Here is a 23,814-nt window from a genome sequence, read left to right as displayed (position 1 = left end):
CAGGTTTGCGGCCAGACTCAGCTACTTAGTGAGGCCCTCCACAATGTAGTGAGATCTTGTTTAAAAACTAAAAAGAAAGCTGGGTGTGGTGGCGCACGCTTGTAATCCCAGCATTTGGGAGGCTGAGACCAGAGGATGTTGTTCGCGGATAGCCTCAGCTACTTAGTGAGGCCCTCTGCAACTTAGTGAGACCCAGTTTCAAATTAAAGAATAAAAAAACTAGGGCAGGGGGTATAGCTTGGAGGTCATATGCTCCTGGGTTCCATCTCCAGACCCATAAATAATTAAATAAATAAATAAAGGAATAAAAAATTGGGCAGGGGGTATAGCTTGGAGGTCAAATGCCTCTGGGTTCCATCCCCAGACCTGCAAAATAAATAAATAAATAATAAATAAATAAATGCGATAAATACAATAAATAAATACAATAAAAATAGAGCTAGGGGTGTAGCTTGGAGGTAGAATACTCGTGGATTAAAAAAAATAGGCCCTCTGTGATTTAGTGAGACCCTGTTTCAAAATAAAAATAAGCCGGGTGTGGTGGTGCACGCTTGTAATCCCTGCGCTTGGGAGGTGGAGACAGAAGGATCGCGCAGGTTCGAAGCCAGCCATGCTGGCTTAGGACATCCTGTTTCCAAATTAAAATATAAAAAATAGGTCTAGGAGTGTAGCCCGGAAGTAGAAGGGTTTCCAGGAACCCCAGTACCACCAAAAAAAAATAAAATAAAATTGGGCTAGAGATTTAGCTCAGAGGTAGGCTGCTTTTGTGTTTAATCCTCAGCACAAAAAAGAAAGGAAGGAAGGAAGGAAGGAAGAGAAAGAAAGAAAGAAAGAAAGAAAGAAAGAAAGAAAGAAAGAAAGAAAGAAAAGGTATATTCTCACCAGGCACAGTGGCACACACCTGTAATCTCAGTACTTGGGAGGCTGAGTTAGGAGGACTCAGGTTTGAGGACAGCCTTGGCAACTTAATAAGACTCTGTTTCAAAATAAAAAGGGATGGAGGTATATATACCCCAGAGATAGAATGCCATGATCTCCCCCTTAAAAGCACATCTTAAGTCATTTTCCTCTTCTTGCAGGAAGTGTTTAAATATTAAGTTTATGCAGTGACACACATGCATAGAAAGAGGAAGCAACTGGATAGGCACTCAGAGATCAGGTGACCAATGACGAAGTTCAGTCTTTCCTTCCTACTGAAAGGGAAGAGTCTGATGATTAATGACTGGTCCTTTTTGCCTTTTAAAGTTTCGGAGGCAGATATCAAGTCATGTTCTCATTGATGCTCTTTTCTACCCTGTTTTCCTTCCTATTTCCTGAACCCGAGGCTCAACCTTGGACCTGTAACTCCTCAGATGCAACTCTTTTTTATACCTACTGCGGTAAGTGAAAAAGCAACAACAAAACATTGGAGTGTCAAGTGTTTGGGTATTATGCCAGACACATCGGCTGCAGGCAGGATGCAGGAAATGCCCCGTGCTCCAGCAGCCGCGACTGCTACTGCCCAGAGGAAGAAAACCAACGGCTGGCCACTTGCCTGCACGGGTCTTTTTGACCCCTCATATGGCTCGTGAATGTTTAGACTGAGTTGTGCTTGACTTCTGTTGTTCTCTGTGGTCAGTTGTTTCTACTCGGAACTCAGTTTCGGGTTCTTCCCAGTTTTAATGGAACTGTCGGCTTCTGAGCTTCCCCTTACTTAGCCCAGGACTAACTGGTTCTTCCTGAGAAGGTGAAACAATCCTAGCTTTTTCCTGGAGGTGATTTCTGCTCCTGGGTGTGGCTTTAGAGGGCTCTTGGAATTGACTTCCAAATGGGATGGAAGCCTGGTCTGTCAATTACTAGCCGTGTGTACCAGAGCACAGAGCGTCTTTAGCTGTACAATGAAAGTGGCTTTAGAGCCAACTTTATAAGAAATTCTGTAAGATAAAGTTAAAAACAGAGTCATGTAAAAACAATAACACAGCCAGGTATGGTGGTGCATGCTTGTAATCCCAGCATTTGGGAGGCTGAGACAGGAGGATTGCGGTTCCGGGACAGCCTCAGCTACTTAGTGAGGCTCTTTGCAACTCAGTAAGACCCTGTTTCAAAATAAAGAATAAAAAAATAGGACTGGGGTGTAGCACGAAGGTAGAAGGCCCCTGGGTTCCATCCCAAGTACTACAAAATAAATGAATAAACTAATAATTAAGTAAATAAATAACACTGATAACTTTAAAAAATCAGCTATAGGGCATGGTGGCAAAAACCTGTAAACTCAGTACTTGGGAGGCTGAGACAGGAGGATCACAGGTTCCAGCTTTGGCAACCTAGCGAGACCTTGTTTCAAAATAAAAAGTAAAAGCTGGGTGTGGTTGTGCACGCTTATAATCCCAGCATTTGGAAAGCTGAGACAGGAGGATTACACAAGTTCGAAGCCAGCCTCAGCTACTTAGTGAGGCCCTTTGCAACTCAGTGAGACCCTGTTTCAAATTAATGAATAAAAAATAGGGGGTGTAGCTCGAAGGTAGAATGCCCCTGGGTTCCATCCCCAGTATTGCCCAAAACTAAAACTAAAAATAAAAGTAAAATAAGGCTGAGGTTGTAGTTCAGAGGCAGAATGCCCCAGGTTCAATCTTCAGTACAAAAGAAAAAATCTCTACACCTTAATGCTATTAACTGGCTGCAGCATTCTCCCGGCTCCCCTACCTTCTCATTAGCAAAGTCCTCCGGGGTCTGAAAGCAAAGCTTCGGGCCGGACAGCTGTTGGGTTTGGTCCTTTCCACTACATGGCTCACCTTTGGTTGGCTGCCCCTTCTACCCACTAGTGATATCAGGATGATTGAAAGGGATACTTCTCAAAATAGTAGTTCTTTGAAGTTCTTTGTGTGTGTGTGTGGTACTAGAGGTCAAACCCAGGGGTATTCTTCCTCCGAGCTCTACCTCCAGCCTTTTTTACACTTTTACTTTCAGATAGGGTCTTGCTAGGTTGCTGAGAGTGTCTTTACATGGCCAAGGCTGTCATCCAACCTGCGATCCTCCGTCTAAGCCTCCCAAGTACTGGGATTTCAGATGTGCTCCATCACACCTGTCTGTGCTACTCTTTATATTGCTTTCAGTGATAGAATATTTCGCATCATTATTTAGCTTTTCATCTTATTTTTCTTTTTATTTTTTGGTACTGGGGGTTGAACCCAGGGGCATTCTACCTCCAAGTTATACCCCCAGCCCAATTTTATTTTTATTTTGAAATAGGGTTTTCCTAGGTTGATAAGTCTCACTACTTGCTGAGATTGTCCTCAAACCTGCATCCTCCAGTCTCAGTTTCCCAAGCACTGGGATTCCAGGCGTGCGCTACCATGCCCAGATTTAGCTTTTATTCTTTTAATAATAATAGCTCGCTTTGTCTTTTGATGTGATTTTCTGAGGAATGACCTCATCTCTCACTCTCAAATGTTGAGAAATCCTGGTTCCTTTCAAGCTGCTCCTGGGAAAAGGCGTGCAGGGAACCTTGGAGCATGGGCTGCCCTACTGCTCTAAGGCTGCCATCCCTGTGACCACCCTATGCCCTTCTCTGCAGGAGAGAATCCAGCCTGCCTCCAAAGCATTACCATTCAGGGAAGTGAATTGCAGGGCGGTGTTGATGGCACCAGCCCTGCTCCAGTCCTGACTGTGAAGATGATGTCCATGAAAAAGAAGAGGCAGCCGGGTGTGGTGGTGCACACTTGTAATCCCAGTACTCTGGGAGGCTGAGATAGGAGGCTCGCAGGTTTGCAGTCAGCCCCAGCTACTTAGCGAGGCCCTCTGCAACTTAGTGAGACCTCACTTCAAAATAAAGAATAAAAAATAGGGCTGGGGGTGTAGCTCAGAGGTAGAATGCCCCTGGGTTCCATCCCCATTACCACAAAAAAAAAAAAAAAGAAAGAAAAGAAAAGAAAAAAAGAGAAGAAGAGGTAAATTTTTATCTGGCCAAATTACTGAGCATATACAGTGTCTTATCTCTGGCTACCATAACAAAATACCATAGATTGGGTGGCTTAAACCACAAATATCAGTTTTCTCACATATGTGGAGGTTGTAAGTCAAGATCACAGTATTGGCACAACTGGTAACTAGTTTCTTCTGAGGCCTTTCTCCTTGGTTTGCTTTAGAGAAGCTTTTGTTTGGAGGTGCTGGGATGGAACCCAGGGCCTCTTGTATACTAGGCAAATGCTTTACTATTGAGCCACACCCCTATCCTTGGAGAGATTGTTTAACCTCCCCATCCCCTGCTACTAGGAATTGAACCTGGGGCCTTGTGCATGTGAGGCAAGTGTCCTACTATTGACTCAAGCCTCACACATGCTAAGCAAGCACTCTACTACGGTGCCACCCTCCCGGCCCTTTTAAAAATAATTTTTATTGCCGGGCGTGGTGGCACATGCTTGTAATCCCCGTGCTTGGGAGGGGAGACAGGAGGATTGCGCAGGTTCGAAGCCAGCTGTGCTGGCTTAGGAGACCCTGTTTCCAAATAAAAATATAAAAAGTAGGTCTGGGAGTGTAGCCCACAAGTAGAAGGGTTTCCACGAACCCCAGTACCACCACCACTACCACCACCACCACTACTACTACTACTACTACTACTAATAATAATAATAATTTTTATTTTTATTTATTATTTTGGTGGTACTAGGGTTCCTGGAAGCCCTTCTACCGCCGGGCTACACTCCCAGACCTACTTTATATTTTTTTATTTGGAAACAGGGTCTCTTAGCCAGTGAGGCTGGCTCCGAACCAGCGCGATCCTCCTGTCTCCCCTCCCAAGCGCAGGACTTACAAGCGTGCACCACCACACCCAGCAATTTTTATTTTTAGACAGAGTCTTTGTTGCCCAGCTGGCCCTGAACTTCCAATCTTCCTGCTTGAGTCTCCTGAGTCACTGGGATTACAGGTGTGCTCCATCATGCAAGATATTTTTAACCATTCTCAAGTTTTTTTAATTATACAATGTAAATGCAAAGGACATCTTCTGGGGGAAGATATTCAGAGTACTATATATACTTGTTGACATTATCTTTTTTCCATTTAGATAATGTGAAATTCCCTGTTTCAGTTCATCCCGAACCCTGTATATCCTTAAAGGGAACTAAAGGTTTTTTGCATATTTTCTACATTGCAAGTAAGTATAAGTTTTTGTTTTTAATGGGTTAATTAAAGGGTTTAAGAAATATTAATGATAAAATAATTATGCTCCAAATATACTTGTATTAGTTATCTATTATCATGTAACAAATTACCAAAATCCCAGTGGCTTAAAAAGGTGCATATCTATTACCTTATAGTCTTTTTTTGTGTGTGTATGTGGTACAAGGGATTGAACCCATGGACATTCTACCTCCAAGCTATACCCTCAGCTCTATTTTATTTTCTACTTTGAAACAGGGTCTTGCTAGGTTGATGAGAGTCTTACTACTTACTGAGACTGTCCTCAAACCTGCGATCCTTCTGTCTCAGCCTCCCAAGTATCATGATCACGGATGTGCACCATCACACCCAGCTCTCATAGTCTGGGTAGGACTTACTCACATTAGCTGCAGGGTCTCTAAGAACACTACAGTCAAGTGTTGACCAGGACAATGGTCTCTCTGTAGGCTTAACTAGGGAAGGACCTACTTCTAACAGTATTCAACTCTGAATGCTGCCTTGTTGGCCCTCAGTTTCTTGCCACATAGGCCTTTACAACATAGCTGCTTATTTCATCAAAGCTGGCAAGGGGAACAGTTAGGCAGCGTGATGCAAGTCACAGTCTTCTGTAGCTTAATCATGGAGTGACACTCTATCAAGTCTATTGGTTAGAATCAAGTCAATAGATCAACTCATGTTTGTGGGGTTTCACAAAGACATGGGGGTAAAAATGGAAAAAACTTGGTACTTCTATCAGTCTTTCAGCTATATGCTTTGTCAAATATTAGCAATTAAAGTAGTAAACAAAGTTGGGTTTTTATTAGTCAAAGATCTGTGTGTGAGCTGGGCATGGTGGCACACACCTGTAATCCCAGCATTTGGGAGGCTGAGACAGGAGGATCCAGGTTTGCGGACAACCTCAGCTACTTAGTGAGGCCCTTTGCAACTCAGTGAGATCCTGTTTCAAAATAAAGAATAAAATATAGGGATGAGCCGGGCGTGGTGGCGCACACTTGTAATCCCCGCACTTGGGAGGCGGAGACAAGAGAATCGCGCAGGTTCAAAGCCAGCCTCGCTGGCTTAAGAGACCCTGTTTCCAAATAAAAAAAGTATAAAATAGGTTTGGGAGTGTAGCCTGGAGGTAGAGGGGCTTCCAAGAACCCCAGTACCACCACCAACATAAATAAATAAAGAAATAAATAAATAATAGGGATGAGGATGTAGCTTGGAGGTAGAATGCCTCTGGGTTCTGTCCTCAGTACCAACAACAACAACAACAACAACAACAACAACAAACTAACAAACAAAGATCTCAAAGATCTGTGTGTGAGCAATTCTTTTTTTTTTTCTTCCCCTGCAGTACTGGGGATTAAACCTAGGATACTCTATCCCTGAGCTACATCTCCAGAACCTTTCTTTTTTATTTTGAAATAGGATCTTGCTAAGTTTTTGAGTCTGCCCTCAAGCTTGTGATCTTCCTGTCTCAGCCTCCTCAGTTGAGAACTTTTTTTCTTAAGATCATCTGTTAGAGAAAAATATGATGATAATGGGATAAAAGAACACAGTGTGATGTTGTGCCTTGTTTTTCTCCATATAGTTCATTGCTTGTTGTCAGCATAGTAAAACTGAATGGTGGTGGTGGTGATAGTATTGGACTAGATTTTTCATGGGGGGTATTGGGGATTGAATCCAGGGGCATTTTACCTCTGGTCCACATCTTCATCCCTATTTTATTGTTTTATTTTGAAACATGATCTCACTAAATTGCAATAGGCCTTGTTAAGTTGCTGAGGCTGGCTATGAACCTGTAATCCTCCTGTCTCAGCCTCCCAAGTTCTGGTATTACAGGCATCCTCCACCATGCCTGGCTTGGACAAGATTTGAGTTTTTATGAAAACACAAAACTTTTATGAAAACACTCTATCCTACTAGTCAGCCAACAGTGCTTGTTTCCTGTAAGTCCTGGGGTCTCAGGAAATTAATTCTAATCTTCATCATAATAATCATCATCACAATCATCATCATCTACATCTTAGTTTCGATGTGGAGTTTGTTTTATATTTTACATCATGATTTCACCTAAGTATGCTTAAAGAAACACTCTCCCTCCTCCTGATTTTGCCCTCTAAAATTCAAGAAAAAAAGATAGCTGAGGACTCAGAAATTATAGACAATAAGCATGTATTTTAATTTTCTTTCTTTTTTTTTGCGGGTCTGGGGATGGAACCCAGGGGCATTCGACCTCTTAGCTACAGCCCCTGCCCTATTTTTTATTCTTTATTTTGAAACTGGGTCTCACTAGGTTGCAGAGGGCCTCACTAAGTAGTAGCTGAGGCTGTCCCGCAAACTGCGATCCTCCGGTCTCAGCCTCCTGAATGCTGGGATTACAAGCATGCACCACCACACCCGGCTTTAATTTTCTTGAATCTGATAATTCAACGTGTATCTTGGTATTCTGACTCTGCATTCATGTATTCATTAAGAATACTTGTGGCTAGCCGTGGTGGTGCATGCTTGTAATCCCAGTGCTTGGGAGGCTAAGACAGAAGGATCGTGCAGGTTTGAAGCCCCTCAGCTACTTAGTAAGGCTCTCAGCAACTTTGTGAGACCCTTCCAAATAAAATATAATACAGGTCTGGGAGTGTAGCCTGGTGGTAGAAAGCTCTTGGGCTCCATCCCCAGTATCACACACACAAAGTGAAAGGAGCTGGGTGTGGTAGTGCACTCCTAAGTTCTAGCTACTCAGGGGGCTAAGACAGAAGGGTTGCTTGAGCCCAGAAGTTTGAGACCAGCCTGGGAAACATTTTGAGACCCTGTCTCAAAAACAGAGACAATTTCCCCCAAACAGCAATAACAACAACAACAACAAGGCCGGATGTGGTGGGAGCACACATATAATCCCAATACTTGGGAGGCTGAAACGGGAGGATTGCAGGGTTTGCAGCCAGCCTCAGCTACTTAGGCCCTCCACAACTTAGTGAGACCCTGTTTCAAAATAAAAAAAAAAATAAAAAATATGGCTGGGTTGTAGCTCAAAGGTAGAAAAACAAACAAATAAAAATTAAACAAACAAAAAAGGGCTGGGGGTATAGATGGGAGGTAGAATGCCCCTGTACTGCAAAACAAAACAATCAAAACAATCAAAATGACAAAAAAAAAAAAAAAAAAAAAAGGAAGGAAGAAGAATCAGAATCATCACACCCAAATGCATTCTTGAGATAATCTTGCCATGCCAATGGGGAGCCCTGGAGTGAAGGCTGCTCACCACAAGCTCCATGAAAGGTAGGACTAGCCTGATTCAAGGGCCTTGTGGTTCTTGATCATTTCAGGAGCAGCCTGTAAGAGCATGGCCTATGGGTGAGTGCTACAGAGTCCAAGGTGCAGCAGCTGCCGGCTTCACCAACTACCCTCCTTCTAACAACATGGTCACTACAAATACTTCAGCCAGTCACTAAGTATGACATGTAACAAATTACATTAATTCAGTAATGAAAGAATTTTTTATAGTGCTTGCAACTATAGTCTGAGTTTCCCTGGAATTTACTGTATGCTGTTAGTATAAAGCATTGGCCCACCTTCATAGAAATCAACCTTACTTAAATGGTCTTATTTCTACTTACATTCAGTAAGAGGTATAAGTACAACCTTGAAACAAAAATGGGCTGGGAATTAGAATTCATGTATCTTGAGACTTAATAGTCTTCTTAGTAAATCTTTGTCAACCATTAACTAATTGGCAAGTAAACAAGGCTGCATCATGAGCTTAGGGTTATTTCTGGAAGTCCTTAGAGTTGTTTTAGGTGAGCTCAGAAATAATTCTCTTTGTCACTACATAATGGCCACCAGGTCTCTCATCTTTTCAATACCCACATTAATATTCCCAACCTGCTGAGCCACAAAAGTGGTACCTTACTATCACCATCGGTCATGTGCCTCACATTACCACAGTGATGTCCAAGGCCAGGAGCTTCTCAGGATGGAAACCACTGAGATGTCACAGCAGAACTGCCTTTCTTGGAGTCATGGAAGACTGCAATCATGCTTTGTGGAGAAATGAAAGAAGGTCTTTTGTTCTCATCTTACAGAACAGCAATGCTGTTCTTTGCTCCTGTATGTCCAGGAATTCCTGGCCAAAAGATCTTCACTTCCACACATGTCATCATTGCTGGTGGAGATGTTCAGGCCCGTGTTCATGGGCTAGGACATGGGACTGCTGTCCCAGACTGACCTCATGATGGTCTTTTTCTCCACATCCTCCACTGAAAGTAGAGATGTGGAGATAAACTAGGATGTTTGATGGTACTTTAGGCTCAGAGTAGTAAGACCTTCTATGTGTTATATCCCTAGCCCTGTTTTTTTTTTTTAATATTTTAACAGGGCCTAAGTTACAAAGGCCTCACTAAGTTGCTGAGGCTGGCTTTGAACCTATGATATTCCTGTCTTAGCCTTTCACAGGCATGTACCACTATACCTGCCTGAGACCCTCTTTCAAAATTTAAAAAATGGGCCAGGCATGGTAATGCACACCTATAATCCCAGTACTTGGGAGGCTGTTGCAGGTTTGAGGACAAAAAACTTCTAAAAAGTTTGCTTCAGCTTATTGTTTTCATTTCTTTTCCTTTATTTAAAATTTTCAGCAGAAAAATTTCAGTCTAGAACTGAAATATTTATGTCTTTGATAGTTTTCTTTATTAAATGATGAAGGCTCCTCTATTTTTAGTTATAACATATATACTTCCCTCTGTGGAGCATTCTATTTGACTACACAGGTGTCCTAGAAGGTCAGTGTTCTTACTGTAGTGAATATATGTACCTCTAGGGGAGTTGTGATTGTGAAATGAAGTCATGTAGGGAAAGTAAAGGACACATGTGAAGTGTACAGTAAATATTAGTCTGTGTAGCAGAATCTTTTACTTAAGGAACTAATCAAGTGTTTTTCTTTTTAAGGGAGAGACTTAAAGAATTTATATTTTAATCTTTATATAACTGTCAACTCTATGAATTTGCCAAAGCGCAAAGAAATTATTTGCCAAGGATCTGATGATGATTATTCTTTATGCAGAGCTGTGAAAGGAGGTAAGTTCAAATTAAAAATTAATTTATAGCTGGGTGAGGTGGAGTATGCCTGTAATCCCAGTACTTGGGAGTCTGACACAAGAGAATTACAGGTTCAAAGTCAATCTCAGCAACTTACTGAGGCTGTTAGCAATTTAGGGAGACCCTGTTTCCAAGTAGAAAGTAAGGTAGGATGGGGGTGTAGCTTGGAGGTAGAATGCTCCTGGGTTCAGTCCCTAACACAACATATAAAATAGTAATTTATAGCCAGGCATGATGGCGCACACCTGTAATTTTAGTACTTCAGAGACTGAGACAGGAGGATTGTGGATTCAAAGACAGCCTCAACAATTTAGTGATGCCCTCGGCTTCTTAGTGAGACCCTATTTCAAAATAAAAAATAGAACAGGGATAGGAGTGTCAGTCAATTTCTAGTACCACACACAAAAAAATTAATTTATTCAATTCCTTGAACATCTACTCCATGTGGTTCATACTACTTAGAAAATTTATGAGACTATTATGAAAACTAAATACATTGAAAATGTGAAGTTCCTTTTTTTGTGTGTGTGGTACTAGGGATGGAACCCAGGGGCTTTCTACCTCCGGGCTATACTCCCAGACCCATTTTATATTTTATTTGGAAACAGGGTCTCACTAAGTTGCTGAGAGCCTCACTAAGTAGCTGAGGCTGGCTTCGAACCCGTGTGATCCTCCTGTCTCAGCCTCCCAAGCACTGGTATTACAAGTGTGCGCCACCATGCACTGCTGTGAAGTTCCTTTTCTGATAATAGTTTTTTTATTTCTAACTAAAATTTTACTCTTAGGTGCTTAAATATTTGACAATTATGTTTCTGAATTGTTATTAATATGACACTTATATGAGTACATTTGAAGGTATATTAAAATTTTTACCTTGTTCAGATAGATATTTTACACTTACTCTCAGCTATGGATGTCTTTTCTAATCTTTTTTTTTTTTTTTGTGGTACTTGGGGTGGAACCCAGAGGCTTTCTACCTCCGGGCTATATGCCCAGCCCTATTTTATATTTTATTTGGTAACAGGGTCTCACTAAGTTGCTGAGAGCCTCAATAAGTAGCTGAGGCTGGCTTCGAACTTGTGCGATCCTCCTGTCGCAGTCTCCCAAGCGTAGGGATTACGAGCGTGTGCCACCATGCCCGGCTTCTTTTCTAATCTTTATGCTTATCAGTTTTCATTGAAACTTGATAGATTTTGCAATGCAGATACATTGACTTCTTTTTTCAACTCTGGAAATATTAACAGAATCATTAAATTTAGAGTTTAGAAACTTGAAGGTCAATTCATGCAAACCCATAAAGTCTTCCTTAATTATTTAAACTGATATTTTAAATAGTTTTAAAAACTACAAATATCATACCATTACATCACCCCAAATTGAGAATATAGACAATAAAAAGGCCACAGAGTCCTTTTTCTAAAAATATTTTGGGATATTTCCTTCTTGTGGTTTTTTTCAATTCATGCATATTGTTTGTGTAGTTGTTTTATATTATACTATAAGTTTATATTTTCTTCTTAAAAATTAATTTGTTTAACTCTTTGAATATCTACTCCATGGGATTAAAAAATTAGGGTGTAATGTTATACAGTGAAACACCTCCCGTGGGAGTATGCCCTTGTTTATTTAACTATTCTATTGAAACTCTAGTTTCCTTCTGCTATTTCACTATAAGATTATGAATAATATGTCTCTATATAATTTCTTTATATTTTAGATTTGACTTATTATTTCTGTTCTTGGAAGAAGGACTATGAGCAACACTCGGGGGGATTTCTAGAGTTAAACAAAATGTGAATATATTTGTGGTTTTGTTTATAAAACATAAAATTGCTTTTGCAAAGGATCGTACCAATTGATATTGTACCACCAATAATATATATGTATAACAATTTAATCTCTCTCTTGTTAGCATTCACCATTATTATTTTAAAAATAAAGTTAAGCTGGGAATGGTGGTGCATAATTGTAATCCCAGTACTTGGGAGGATAAGACAGGAGGATCATAGGTTCAAAGCCAGCCTTGACAACTTAGCAAGGCCCTCTGTAACTTAGACCCTGTTTCCAAATAAGAAATAAAATCGACTTATACTGGGGGTATAACTTGGAGGTATAATGCTTCTGGGTTCAAACTCTAGTACCAAAAAATTAAATATATAAATAAAAATAAAAATAAAGCTAAAGAAAAGTTTTGATTAGATAAAAACAATTTACACTTGTTTACTAAGTTTTAAAAATTACTATTCCAAGCTGGGAGTGGTGGTGCACCCTTGTAAACCCAACATTTGGGAGCTGAGACAGGAAGTTTGTGGTTCGCAGACAACTTCAGGTACTTAGTGAGGCCCTTTGCAATTTAGTGAGACTCTGTTTCAAAATAAAGAATAAAAAATAGGGCTGGGGGAGTAGCTCATAGATAGAATGCTCCTGGGTTCCATCCCTAGTACTGCAAAAAAAAAAAAAAAAAAATGTACTCTTGCAGTTTGTTTTCCCATATAATTATTTTAATTATTTACCATTAACTTGTACTTTATCTTATTTAAAAGAGAATGTCATTCCAGGTATGGTGGACCCCAGTACTTGGGAGGCAGAGACAGGAGGATCTCAGGCCAACCTCAGAAATTTAGTGAGACCCCGTTTAAAAATAAAATATAAAAAGGGTTGAGAGTATAGGTTGAAGGTAGAAAGGCCCTGGGCTAACTACCTGGTCTCACCCTATCCACCCCCCCCCAAAAAAAAAAGAAGAAGAAGAGGAAGAAGAAAGAAAGAAAGAGGATGTCAGGTAGTATGTATGTGTAGATATATATATATTAGTGACATAACAAATTAGATATAGATGGGACAAGAATTAATAGAATGAGAGAATGAAAATTCATAATAGAAAGGCCTATACTTTGCCTTGAGGGGACAGTAATTTTTTTTTAAAGTTTCTAAATTAACTAGTGTGCTCTCTATGCAAATGAATTTTCCAGCTGCATCTCCTAGCTACTCTGCTCTCCACATTTAAGCCACCCCTAAGCCCTATGTAAATTATGCAGCTGGCACCACGTATTTATTTGGGCTCAGTATTCCTAAAACCCAGGTCTGTGTTCAGGCTTTCCCCCTTCCAGAAATGTGACCTGGGGAGTGGTAATTAGCCTCTCTCAGCCTCATTTCCAGTGAAACTCAAATGCTTTTAAGGATAGAACTAGAGAAGGTGTGTCTAAAGCTCAGCATGAAGCTCTAGATAGGAACCCTTTTGTTTCTGATCATATAGTCTTGCCATGTTTACAATGGAGGAGACTGATGCTTGCAGTAGTTCATTTATGTGTGTGGTCCTTTATAGAACTGGGAACACAGCAGACCACTGATTCTTAATACATGACTCTTACAATGTGCCATTCTTTCTCTTTGAAAAAATCCTCTTGGCCTGGTATGTTGGTGCACGCCTATCATACTAGTACTTGGGAGGCCGAGACAGGTGTTCAGTAATTTAGTGAGACCCTGTTTCAAAATAAAATATAAAATATAGAGATGGGGGTATAGTTCAGAGGTAAAAAGCCCCTGGGTTCAATCCCTAGTACCACCAACAAAAAAACTCAAAGTCAGGCACACTGGTGCATACCTGTAATCCCAGTATTGGGAGACTGAGACAGGAGGATTGCAGGTTTGAAGTCAGCCTCAGCAATTTGTAGTGAGACCCTGTTTCAAAATAAAAAAATAAAACAAGGCTGTGGGTGTACCTTGGAGATAGAATGCCCAGGTTTCATATTCAGTAACCTTCCCAAAATCCTCTTGTCAGTTTCTGTTTTTTCTTTTCATTTCTCTTGCACAACGATTTTACAATTATTTAACATGATCTCTGTGGTATTATGTTGACACTTATCTGAACTTGGGAAGTTTCATTTTCTTGAGATCCAAGATGTATCAGAGCCGATGTAACCCGTCTGCTTCTTTTCTCTCCACTCCTTCCCTTTGCAAGGATCTGTTGAACCTAATTTGAGCAAGTCCTGATTTAGTTTCTGGAGATCTGTAGGGTCTCCTTTCTGAGAAAATCACTCTGTCCTAGGATGGACAATCATGGGAACAAGCAATTAGAATGTCATAAATCCAAATGAAATTATATGCTCTTAGTTGTAACTATATGGTTATCAACTAACAGTGGCATGAAAACTCAGATAAATCTTCAGAGTATTGTATTAGAGTCTTGATTCTGAGAACATCAGAGAGTGAACCTTCCCTGGAGAGGAAACAGCATGTGCAAGCACATCTAGCCACAACACAGTATGATTTATTTTGTACCTAGAACAGAATGTGCTTATGGGAAATTGATGGAGATGAGCCAGAAAAGGGCAGGGGTGAGCATGTTTGTCAGGTGCAAAATACTGGCCTGTATTCTACGGTAGGTGGGCAGGGATGGCCCATTGAGATTTCCATTTTTGAAGATAACCAGTGCACATATGGAAGGAGGTGGGGGCTGTCCAAGGTGGTGGAAGGAGGAGCAGCCAGGGGTCCGTGTGAGTCTGTGAGGGCTGGGATACAACGTCAGCCCTGGAGCAGAGGGAGGGGCAGGAAAGAGCACCATGGGGAACAGGACTGGGGGGATGTCCTGATTTGATGTGGCAGAGGACATTATGTAAAAATCAAGACCCACTGGGGGCTGGTGAGTGGATGTATGGAAGTACTACTATCTGAGATGATGTGTACAAACGAAGGGGCAAAATTTTAAAGAGAAAGATAAATCCTAGTTTGGACATGTGGAGCTCAAGGTAATTTCGGAACATTCAAATAAACACATCCATCTGGCAGCTGAGTATGTGGGCCCAGTACTTCGAACGTTCTGATTTAAGAAGCATTTATGTATCAAGAGACCCTGAGAGTCTGGGAATCACATTTACAAGTGCTATACATATCTTATTTGATTTTATTTTTAGGTACTGGAAATTGAACCTAGGAATATTCTACCTCCAAGCTACACCCTCAGCTCTTTTTATTTTTGAAGCAGAATCTCACTAAGTTGCTAAAGCTCTCTCTAAATTGCTGAGGGGGGCCTCAAATCCAGGTTTCTCCTGTGTCAGCTTCTCAAGTGCTGGAATTATAGGCATGCACCACCATGCCCACAATCATATTTATGTGTGTGTGTGTGTGTGAGCGCACGTGCGTGTGCATGTGCATGTGTGTGTGTGGTACTGAGGATTGAACCCACGGGCATTTTACCTCAGCGCTACACCCCCAGTCCGATTTTATTTTTTATTTTGAAACATGGTCTCACTAGGTTGATGGGATTCTCACTACTTGCTGAAGCGGTCCTTAAACCTGTAAGTCCTCCTAGCTCAGCCTCCCAAGTACTGGGATTACACGTGTGCACCACCTCACCTGGTCATATCTATTTCTAAGATAACATTTTGTTGTTGTTACAAAGTCATACATTTTTAGAATATGATATTTATTTATTTATTTAATTTTGTGGTACTAGGGATGGAACTGAGGGGCATTATACCTCTAAAATACACCCCCAGTCCTAATTTTTAGTCTTTTTATTTTTTGAAACAGGGTCTCACTGAGTTGCGAAGGGCCTCGCTAAGTAGCTGACGCGGTCTGCGAACCACGATCCTCCAGTCTCTGCCTCCTGAATGCTGGGATTACAAATGTGCGTTGCCACGCCTGGCTAGAATATGATATTTAAATTAAGCATGGTGGTGCATGCTTATAATTCTAGTACTTGGGAGACTGACACAAGAGGATCGCAGGTTTGAGGAAAGCCTTAGCAAGTAGTGAGATTCGCATTAACCTAGCAAACTCTGTTTCAAAATAAAAGAAAATAAAGCCGGGCGTGGTGGCACATGCTTGTAATCCCTGTGCTTGGGAGGTTGAGACAGGAGGATCGCACGGGTTCGAAGCCAGCCTCAGCTACTTAGTGAGGCTCTCAAGCAACTTAGTGAAACCCTGTTTCCAAATAAAATATAAATAGGTCTGGGAGTATAGCCCGGAGGTAGAAAGCCTCTGGGTTCCACTCCCAGTACCACCAAAAAAATAAAAATAAAAATAATAAATAAAAGAAAATAGGGCTGGGGGTGTGGCTCAGAGGTAAAATGCCTCTGGGTTCAATCCCTAGCACCACACACATAAACAAACAAACAAACAAACAAACAAACAAATAAGACATTTAGAAATATGGACAAAGCTGCATTATAAAAAATAACCTAGCCGGGCATGGTGACACACGCTTGTAATCCCAGCATTCGGGAGGCTGACACCTGGAGGATTGTGGTTTGCAGATAGCTACAGCTACTTAGTGAGGCCCTCTGCAACTCAGTGAGACCCGGTTAAAAAAAAAAAAAAAAAAAAAAAAAAAAAAACAGGGTAGGGAGTGTAGCTCAAAGGTAGAATGCCCCTGAGTTCCAGCCCCAGACCCACACACAAAATAAAATAACTTAATAATGATGATGTATTTTGCATTTTGTTTGCAGAGACTGTGAATACGACAGTATCATTCTCCTTCAAAGGAATACAATTTCCTAAGGTATTGTTCAAGATTTATTTTATATTTTCCTAACCTTTCTTTTTATTTTGTGGTACTGGAATGGAACCCAGGGACTTTCTACCTTCAAGCTACACCTTCAGCCCTATTTTTTTTTTTTTGCCTGTTTTTCAAATTTTTTATATTTTTTTAAATTTTTATTGGTGCATTATATTCATACATCATATTGGGGTAAAAACCTTGTGTGGACATACATGTACACATCTCTGATTTAACCCCTACCCAATTCCCACCCCATTCCCTTCCCATCCCTCCTTCCCTTGCTTGGCTTAGTGGTTGACTTCAATATGTTTAAGTCCTATTTTTTATTCTTTATTTTGAAACAGGATCTCACTGCATTACAAAGGGCCTCACTAAGTAGCTGAGGCTGTCCGCGGACTGCAATCCTCCTGTCTTAGCCTCCCAATCCTGTCTTAGCCTCCCAAGCCTGTCTTAGCCTCCCAGATGCTGGCACCACCACACGAGGCTTTTCTTAACCTTTCTAAGTAATGATGTGTTAAGACTTTGAAACAAGCAATTCATGACTCCTAAAAATAGTGTTTCAAGATTGAGATAGAGCTGGGCATGGTGGCCCAAACTTGCAGTACTGGTACGTGGGAGGCTGAGACAAGAGATTTGCAGGCTCAAGGCCAGCCTCAGCAATTTAGTGGGACCCTGTTTTAAAAAAAAATAGGGCAAAGGGTGTAGCTTGGAGGCAGAACACCCATAGGTTCAGTCCCTGGTACCACACACACACACACACACACACACACACACACACACACACAGATTAAGATGTTCAAGTACTTTTAGGTATTTTAGTATTTCTCTCTTCTATAGATTATGGCAAAATTACACATATGATAGTTCTTTTATTTCATTTTTTTCTTTTAACATACATGGCTAACAGTAATGAGAATGTCTAGTATAAATCTGTTGAAAGTTTTCATATAAAATCATAGAAGAACCAACCGTTGTAGGTAAATTAGTAACTCTGTATACCTATGTAATATATGAAATATATTGTATAAGTTGTTTAGGAAAATAAAAATCACATAAATATAAAATCATTTTTGCTTAAGATTTTTCTTGTAAATTTAATTTGGATACTCAAAACTTTGAAAGGATAACTACTGCCACAATCAGTACCAAAGTAATTTTGGTTGTTTTTTGCTTTTTTTGGTACTGGGGATTGAACCCTGGGGCATATTACCTCTAAGCTATACCCCCAGCCCGATTTTATTTTTTGGAAACAGGGTCTCACTAAGTTGCTGAGAGCCTCACTAAGTTGCCAAGGCTGACTCAAACTTGTGATCTTCCTATCTCAACTTCCCAAGTACTAGGATTATAAGAATGCACTACCATGCCTGGCTACAGAGTAATTTTTAATTTTTTTTGTGTGTGTGGGTCTGGGGATGGAACCCAGGAGCATTCGACCTCCGAGCTACACCCCCTGCCCTATTTTTTATTCTTTATTTTGAAATAGGGTCTCACTAAGTTGTGGAGGGCCTCACTAAATAGCTGAGGCTGTCCGCAAACCGCCTCCAGTCTCAGCCTCCTGAATGCTGGGATTACAAGCATGCACCACCACCCCTGGCTTAATTTTTAATATTTGTATCAGAATCTGGGTGTGGTGGCACACACTTGTAATCCCAGTACTTGGGAGGTTGAAATTGGAGGACTGCAGGGTTGAGAACAGCCTCAGCAAGTAGTGAGACTCTAATCAACCTAGCAAGATTCTGTTTCAAAATAAAAATAAAATAGGGCTGGGGGTGCAACTCAGAGAATGCTACACATATAATTCTAGCACTTGGGATGTTATAACAGGAGGATCAAAGGTTCAAGAATAGCCTCAGCAAGTAGTGAGACTCAGCAACCTAGAGAAACTCTGCTTCAAAACAAAAAAATATAATAGAGCTGAAGGTGTAACTCAGAAATAGAATGCCTCTGGATTCAAAGGCATGCAAAATTTCATCTCATTTGAAAACTAAGAACATGATAATGGGGCTAGTTCAGTAGTAGTTCAGTGGCAGAGCACTTTCCTAGCATGCATAAGGCCTTAGGTTCCATCCCTACCACCATAAGAAAATGATAACTAGTCCAATTTAAATGGCATTTTACTGGTAAGGTAAAGTTCTTATAAAAATCCTTTAAAAGCCAGGTATAAGCCGGGCTTGGTGGTACATGCTTGTAATCCCAGAATTTGGGAGGCTGAGACAGGAGGATTGCACAGGTTCGAAGCCAGCCTCAGCTATTTAGTGAGGCTCTCAGCAACCTAATGAGAACTTGCTTCCAAATAAAATATAAAATAGGTCTGGGAGCATAGCCCAGAGGTAGAAAGCCCTTGGGTTCCATCTCTAGTACCACAAAAGAAAAAAAAAAAAGCCAGAACTAAGTCTTGGTGGTTCATGCCTGTAATCCCAGTACTTGGAGGCTGAGACAAGGAGGATCACAGTTTCAAGGCCAGTCTCAGCAGCTTAGGAGGCCCTGGTTTAAAATAAAAAGTGCTAGGGCTGGGTGTAATATAATCCCAGTACTTGACCCTGAGTTCAATCCACAGTCCCACTTTTAAAAATCCAGTAAACTGGGCGTGGTGACCCATGCCTGTTATTCTAGTACTTGGGAGGCTGAGACAGGAGGATCACAGGCTTGAAGATAGCCTCAGCAAGTAGTGAGAATCTCATCAGCCTAGCAAAACCCTGTTTCAAAATAAAAATAAATAAAATAGGGCTGGTGGTAGAGCTGGGAGGTAGAATGCTCCAAGGTTCAATCTCTAGTCTCTCTCTCTCTCTCTCTCTCTCTCTCTCTCTCTCTCTCTCTCTCTCTCTCTCTCTCTCTCTCTCTCACACACACACACACACACACACACACACCTTTTAAAGCAGTAAGATCTAACATTTTGAATTATATTTCTTATCCTTCCTTTTAGGGCCGATACAGATTTGTTGCAGAAGCCATTGCTGGGGATACAGAAGAAAAGCTCTTCTGTTTGAATTTCACCCTCACGCACCACCCTCGTTTCAATTAGAATAAATCAAACATATTTTTATTTTTCAAAAGTGTCATTCTTATTTTGAGGGTACCTGGATCTATTTTAATCAGGTGTGGGTAGACATGAAGACACAGAAATGACTGTCAAGAAGGAAGACTTTTATACTTATAGAGCCCTAGAAACAGGTGACACTCTGACTACCCAGGACCACACAGGGCAGTGCAGGGCCAGTGCAGAGGTGGAGGGAGAGGAGAAAAACATGGGCAAGAGCTTTTATTTTGTATTTATTTATTTATTTATTTGTTTTTGGTGGTAGTGGGGGTGGAACCCAGAGGCTTTCTACCTCCAGGGTATACTCCCAGACCCATTTTATATTTTTTATTTGGAAACAGGGTCTCACTAAGTTGCTGAGAGTCTCACTAAGTAGCTGAAGCTGGCTTCGAACCTGCACAATCCTCCTGTCTCAGCCTCCCAAGTGCGGGGATTACAAGTGTGCGCCACCACGCCCGGCTCTTATTTTGTTTTTAGTGAAAAGGAAGAAGCAAAGCAGAGCAGCAGGCTTAGAGCTGCCGGGGCGCTTTCATCAGACTCTGGGGGCCAGGGCTGATCTGTTACCTGGGGCCTGCCCTGGGGTGATTAGGGCAGGTGAACAGTTCTGCCCTATGAGAGTCCACAGAGGAGGTGGTTGTGAGAGCAGCTCTGGATCTGTGTGTTTTGAGTGTAAAGGGTGTGCTTCCAGGTGAGTCATTACTGCCTCTCAGGATTAGCTAGGGACAGTACCTTCAGGGGCAGCAAGATCCCTGATGTCAAAGCATCAGAATACAGAAATATAGCACCCCTGTAATTTCAGTAATTACAAATAGAATTTCAGTAATTAAAAATAGAATAGAGCTGGGGTGTTGTGAGGATGTAGAATGACCCTAGGTTCAGTCCCCTAGTATCACCCAAGCACACACCCACACACCCAAACACGCACACATACACATATCACATACACATACATGCTCTGTATATGTACAAAATTAATACCATTTCTCGCTAAAATTTGTCTTCCATAGGTAGTAAAGCCTTTCAGATCCATGGCGTTTTCCCTGCCATTTATCTGCAGCTACTCTGGGCAGGTTTTCAGTCCTGCTTCACTGGACATTGCAGCTTCCTGGGTGGCCTTCTTGCACCTGCTCATGTACCTCCTCTAGATCGAATCCACAAAGGAGAAATAGAGATCCAGGCACATCATTGCAGTGAAAAAAGAAAGAAAAGAAAAGAAGAGGAAAAAAAAGAAGAAACAAATGAGGCACTCCCCGTGACTCCCTATTCTTTTGGGGATAAAGTTGGGGTCTGTTGGAGGGCCCACCAGCCTTGCCTACCCCTCCCGCCCCCCTCCCTTCACTCTGTATTCTAGAAAGTGCCGTTCATTCTCCCTCTCTCCAAGGACTTTGCCAGCCCAGTCCGCTCTGCCCACCCTCACTCTCTATAACCATGTTGAGCTTTCCCAGCACTGGTACTGTGTCCTCAGGGAACTGCCAGCAGGTAAGGTCAGAGCATCACTTGCACCTCAGATACTGAGCTGAGGTGGGTTGAGAGTGAAATCACAGAGAAGTCACAGCCTGCAGCTTGGCCACCACCCTCTGTGGCCTGCTCAGCCCTCTGGGTCCCTTCTCTCCGCCAGCCTCTCTATCATCCAGGCAAGACCAGCATTCTCCCTGGTATGCTGTCGTAGACCTCATCCCTTCCTTCTGCCACACAGACGCTGCTTTTGTCATTATTTTGATCATCTATCACCATCCTAAGCTCCACGAGCCCCACAGGCCGGTCAGCTGGTTCTTTCACCATTGCTGGCCAGCACCTTGCACACACCCGGGCCTGTGTTTGGAGCCCTCTCACTATGTCTTGAGGTAGGACATATCCTTACCCACTCCATTTCATCCCATAAGGGGAGGCATGTAGGCATGGGGCTCATAGTACAGCTTCCTCCCAAAATATTTTCCTTTATGGTTCTCCCTTGGCTGAAAAGCTCCCTTGACCTTCTTGTGTGATGTGGTGAGGGGCAGGAGGAGTTGCGGAGTGAGTGGTGGATCCTGATTTGCTGGGACAGCCAGTGTGAGGTATCCACAGGGGACTTTTTTTTTTTTTTTTTCGGAACTGGGGATGGAGCTCAGGGACATTCTGCCAACAAGCTACACCCTAGCCCTATTTTTTTATTCTTTATTTTGAACCAGACTCTCACTGAGTTGCAAAGGGACTCACTAAGTAGCGGAGGCTGTCTGCTAACCGTGATCCTTCTGTCTCAGCTTCCTGAATGCTGGGATTACAAGCGTGTGCCACCATGCCTGGCTTTCCAGGGGACTCTTATTGTCTGGGTTAGGCACATAACTGAGCTTGGCTTAGCGAGAAGGGGAGGGATAGTGTCCTGTGGCTGTGAATGGGAGATGCTGCCCTCATTTCTGCTGAAACTCATCTGATGACCACAGGGCAACCAGCCTCTGGATGAAGCTGATGCTGTGGATGGAGGAAGGGTGAATCTAAAAGAACAAACACGCCAGGCCTGGTGGCGCACGCTTGTAATCCCCGCTCTTGGGAGGCAGAGACAGGAGGATCGCACAGGTTCGAAGCCAGCCGTGCTAGCTTAAGAGACCCTGTTTCCAAAAATAAAAAAGTATAAAATAGGTCTGGGAGTGTAGCACGGAGGTATAAGGGCTTCCAGGAACCCTAGTACCACTAATAATAATAATAATAATAATAATAATAATAATAATAATAAAAAATAAATAAAAGAACAAATACCTGGATTGCAGACATGGATGAGTCATTGAGTCAGCCATGCCTGGTCCTGGTCCTGCCCATACTCTGGACTTCTCAGTATTGGCTTCATAGAGTCAATTTTCAGAAAATTCTTGAACTCATAGACTCAAGTGAACCTCCTGTCTCAGCTTTCTAAGAAGCTGGGACTATAGACATGTACCACTGCAGCTGATTAAATATTTTTAAGGGCCCTAGCCACTGTACCTACTGTGCCTAATGGATAACTTGGCCTTGTAAGCATCAGCAATACCAGAGTTAAAATAACTACTCCCCTGCCTACAGAGTTTAAGAAATAATCAGCTGGGCATGGTGGTGCATGCCTGTAATCCCAGTATTTGGAATACTGAGACAGGAGTATTGAAGGTTCAAAGTCAGCCTTAGCAATTTTGTAAGGCCCTTAGAAAGCTTAGTGAGACCCCTTTCAAAATAAAACATAAAATAGGGTTGGGGGGTGTTGTTCTGAGGTAGAATGACGGTGGGTCCAAGTCCTATAACACACACACACACACACACACACACACACACACACACACACACTATAGTTAGGTGCAGTGGCACATGCTTATAATTCCAGTACTTAAGAGGCTGAGACAGGAGGAGCACAGGTTTGAGGCTGACCTCAGCAATTTAGGGAGACTCTGTTTCAAAATAAAATAATAAAAAGGGCTGGAGGTATAGCTTGACGGTAGAATGCCCCTGGGTTCAATCAGTTTTACCTAAACAAAACAAAAAAGAAGAAATATCCATAGGCTAAACTCTGTATTAAGAAATCAAAAGCTGCTGTTCTATAGAAACCTCCTCCTCCTGTGTACCTTTTTTTTTTTTTTTCTTTTTCTGGTGCTGGGATTGAACCCAGGGTCTCACACATGCTAGGCAAGTGCTCTATCACAGAGCTACATTTCCAGCCTTTTTAAACATTTTTCATTTTGAGACAAGGTCTGGCTAAATTGCCCAGACTGGCCTTGAACTTGCAGTCCTCCTGCCTCAGCCTCTGAGTAGCCAGGTTTACAGGTGTGCACCAACGTACCTGCCTCTGTGCCCATCTTGATGTAAAACCAATTCTCTCTCCATGAAGTGAACATTGTCCTGACTTCTGTGACAATGTTTTTGCTTTTCCACATATTTAGTTGTACCACTTATGTATGAATCCCTAACAGTATATCTCTTTTTGTCAAAACCAAGTTTTCCTTTTCACATTTAAGCCTTTTTTTTTTCAGTGCTGGGGATGGAACCCAGGGCTGTGTTTGTGCTAGGCAAGCACTCTATCACTGAGCTATATCCCTCACCCCTG

General features: G+C 41.8%; 1 protein-coding gene across 1 annotated transcript; it reads left to right on the top strand.

Moving 5' to 3' along the window:
• Positions 1-1,267: 1,267 nt before the first annotated feature.
• Positions 1,268-19,757, top strand: LY96 (lymphocyte antigen 96; the record flags this gene model as incomplete). Its single annotated transcript, XM_080694058.1, has 5 exons — positions 1,268-1,379; positions 5,042-5,131; positions 10,084-10,212; positions 16,680-16,732; positions 19,659-19,757. 5 exons carry the CDS (start codon positions 1,268-1,270, stop codon positions 19,755-19,757), a joined length of 483 nt encoding a protein of 160 aa, XP_080550184.1.
• Between the last annotated feature and the right edge of the window lie 4,057 nt (positions 19,758-23,814).

Source organism: Muscardinus avellanarius (assembly GCF_963383645.1).
Source record: "Muscardinus avellanarius genome assembly, chromosome: 4".
NCBI lineage: Eukaryota > Metazoa > Chordata > Mammalia > Rodentia > Gliridae > Muscardinus > Muscardinus avellanarius.
The sequence above is the reverse complement of the archived record's forward strand: the minus strand, read 5'-3'. Positions and strand labels throughout refer to the sequence as shown.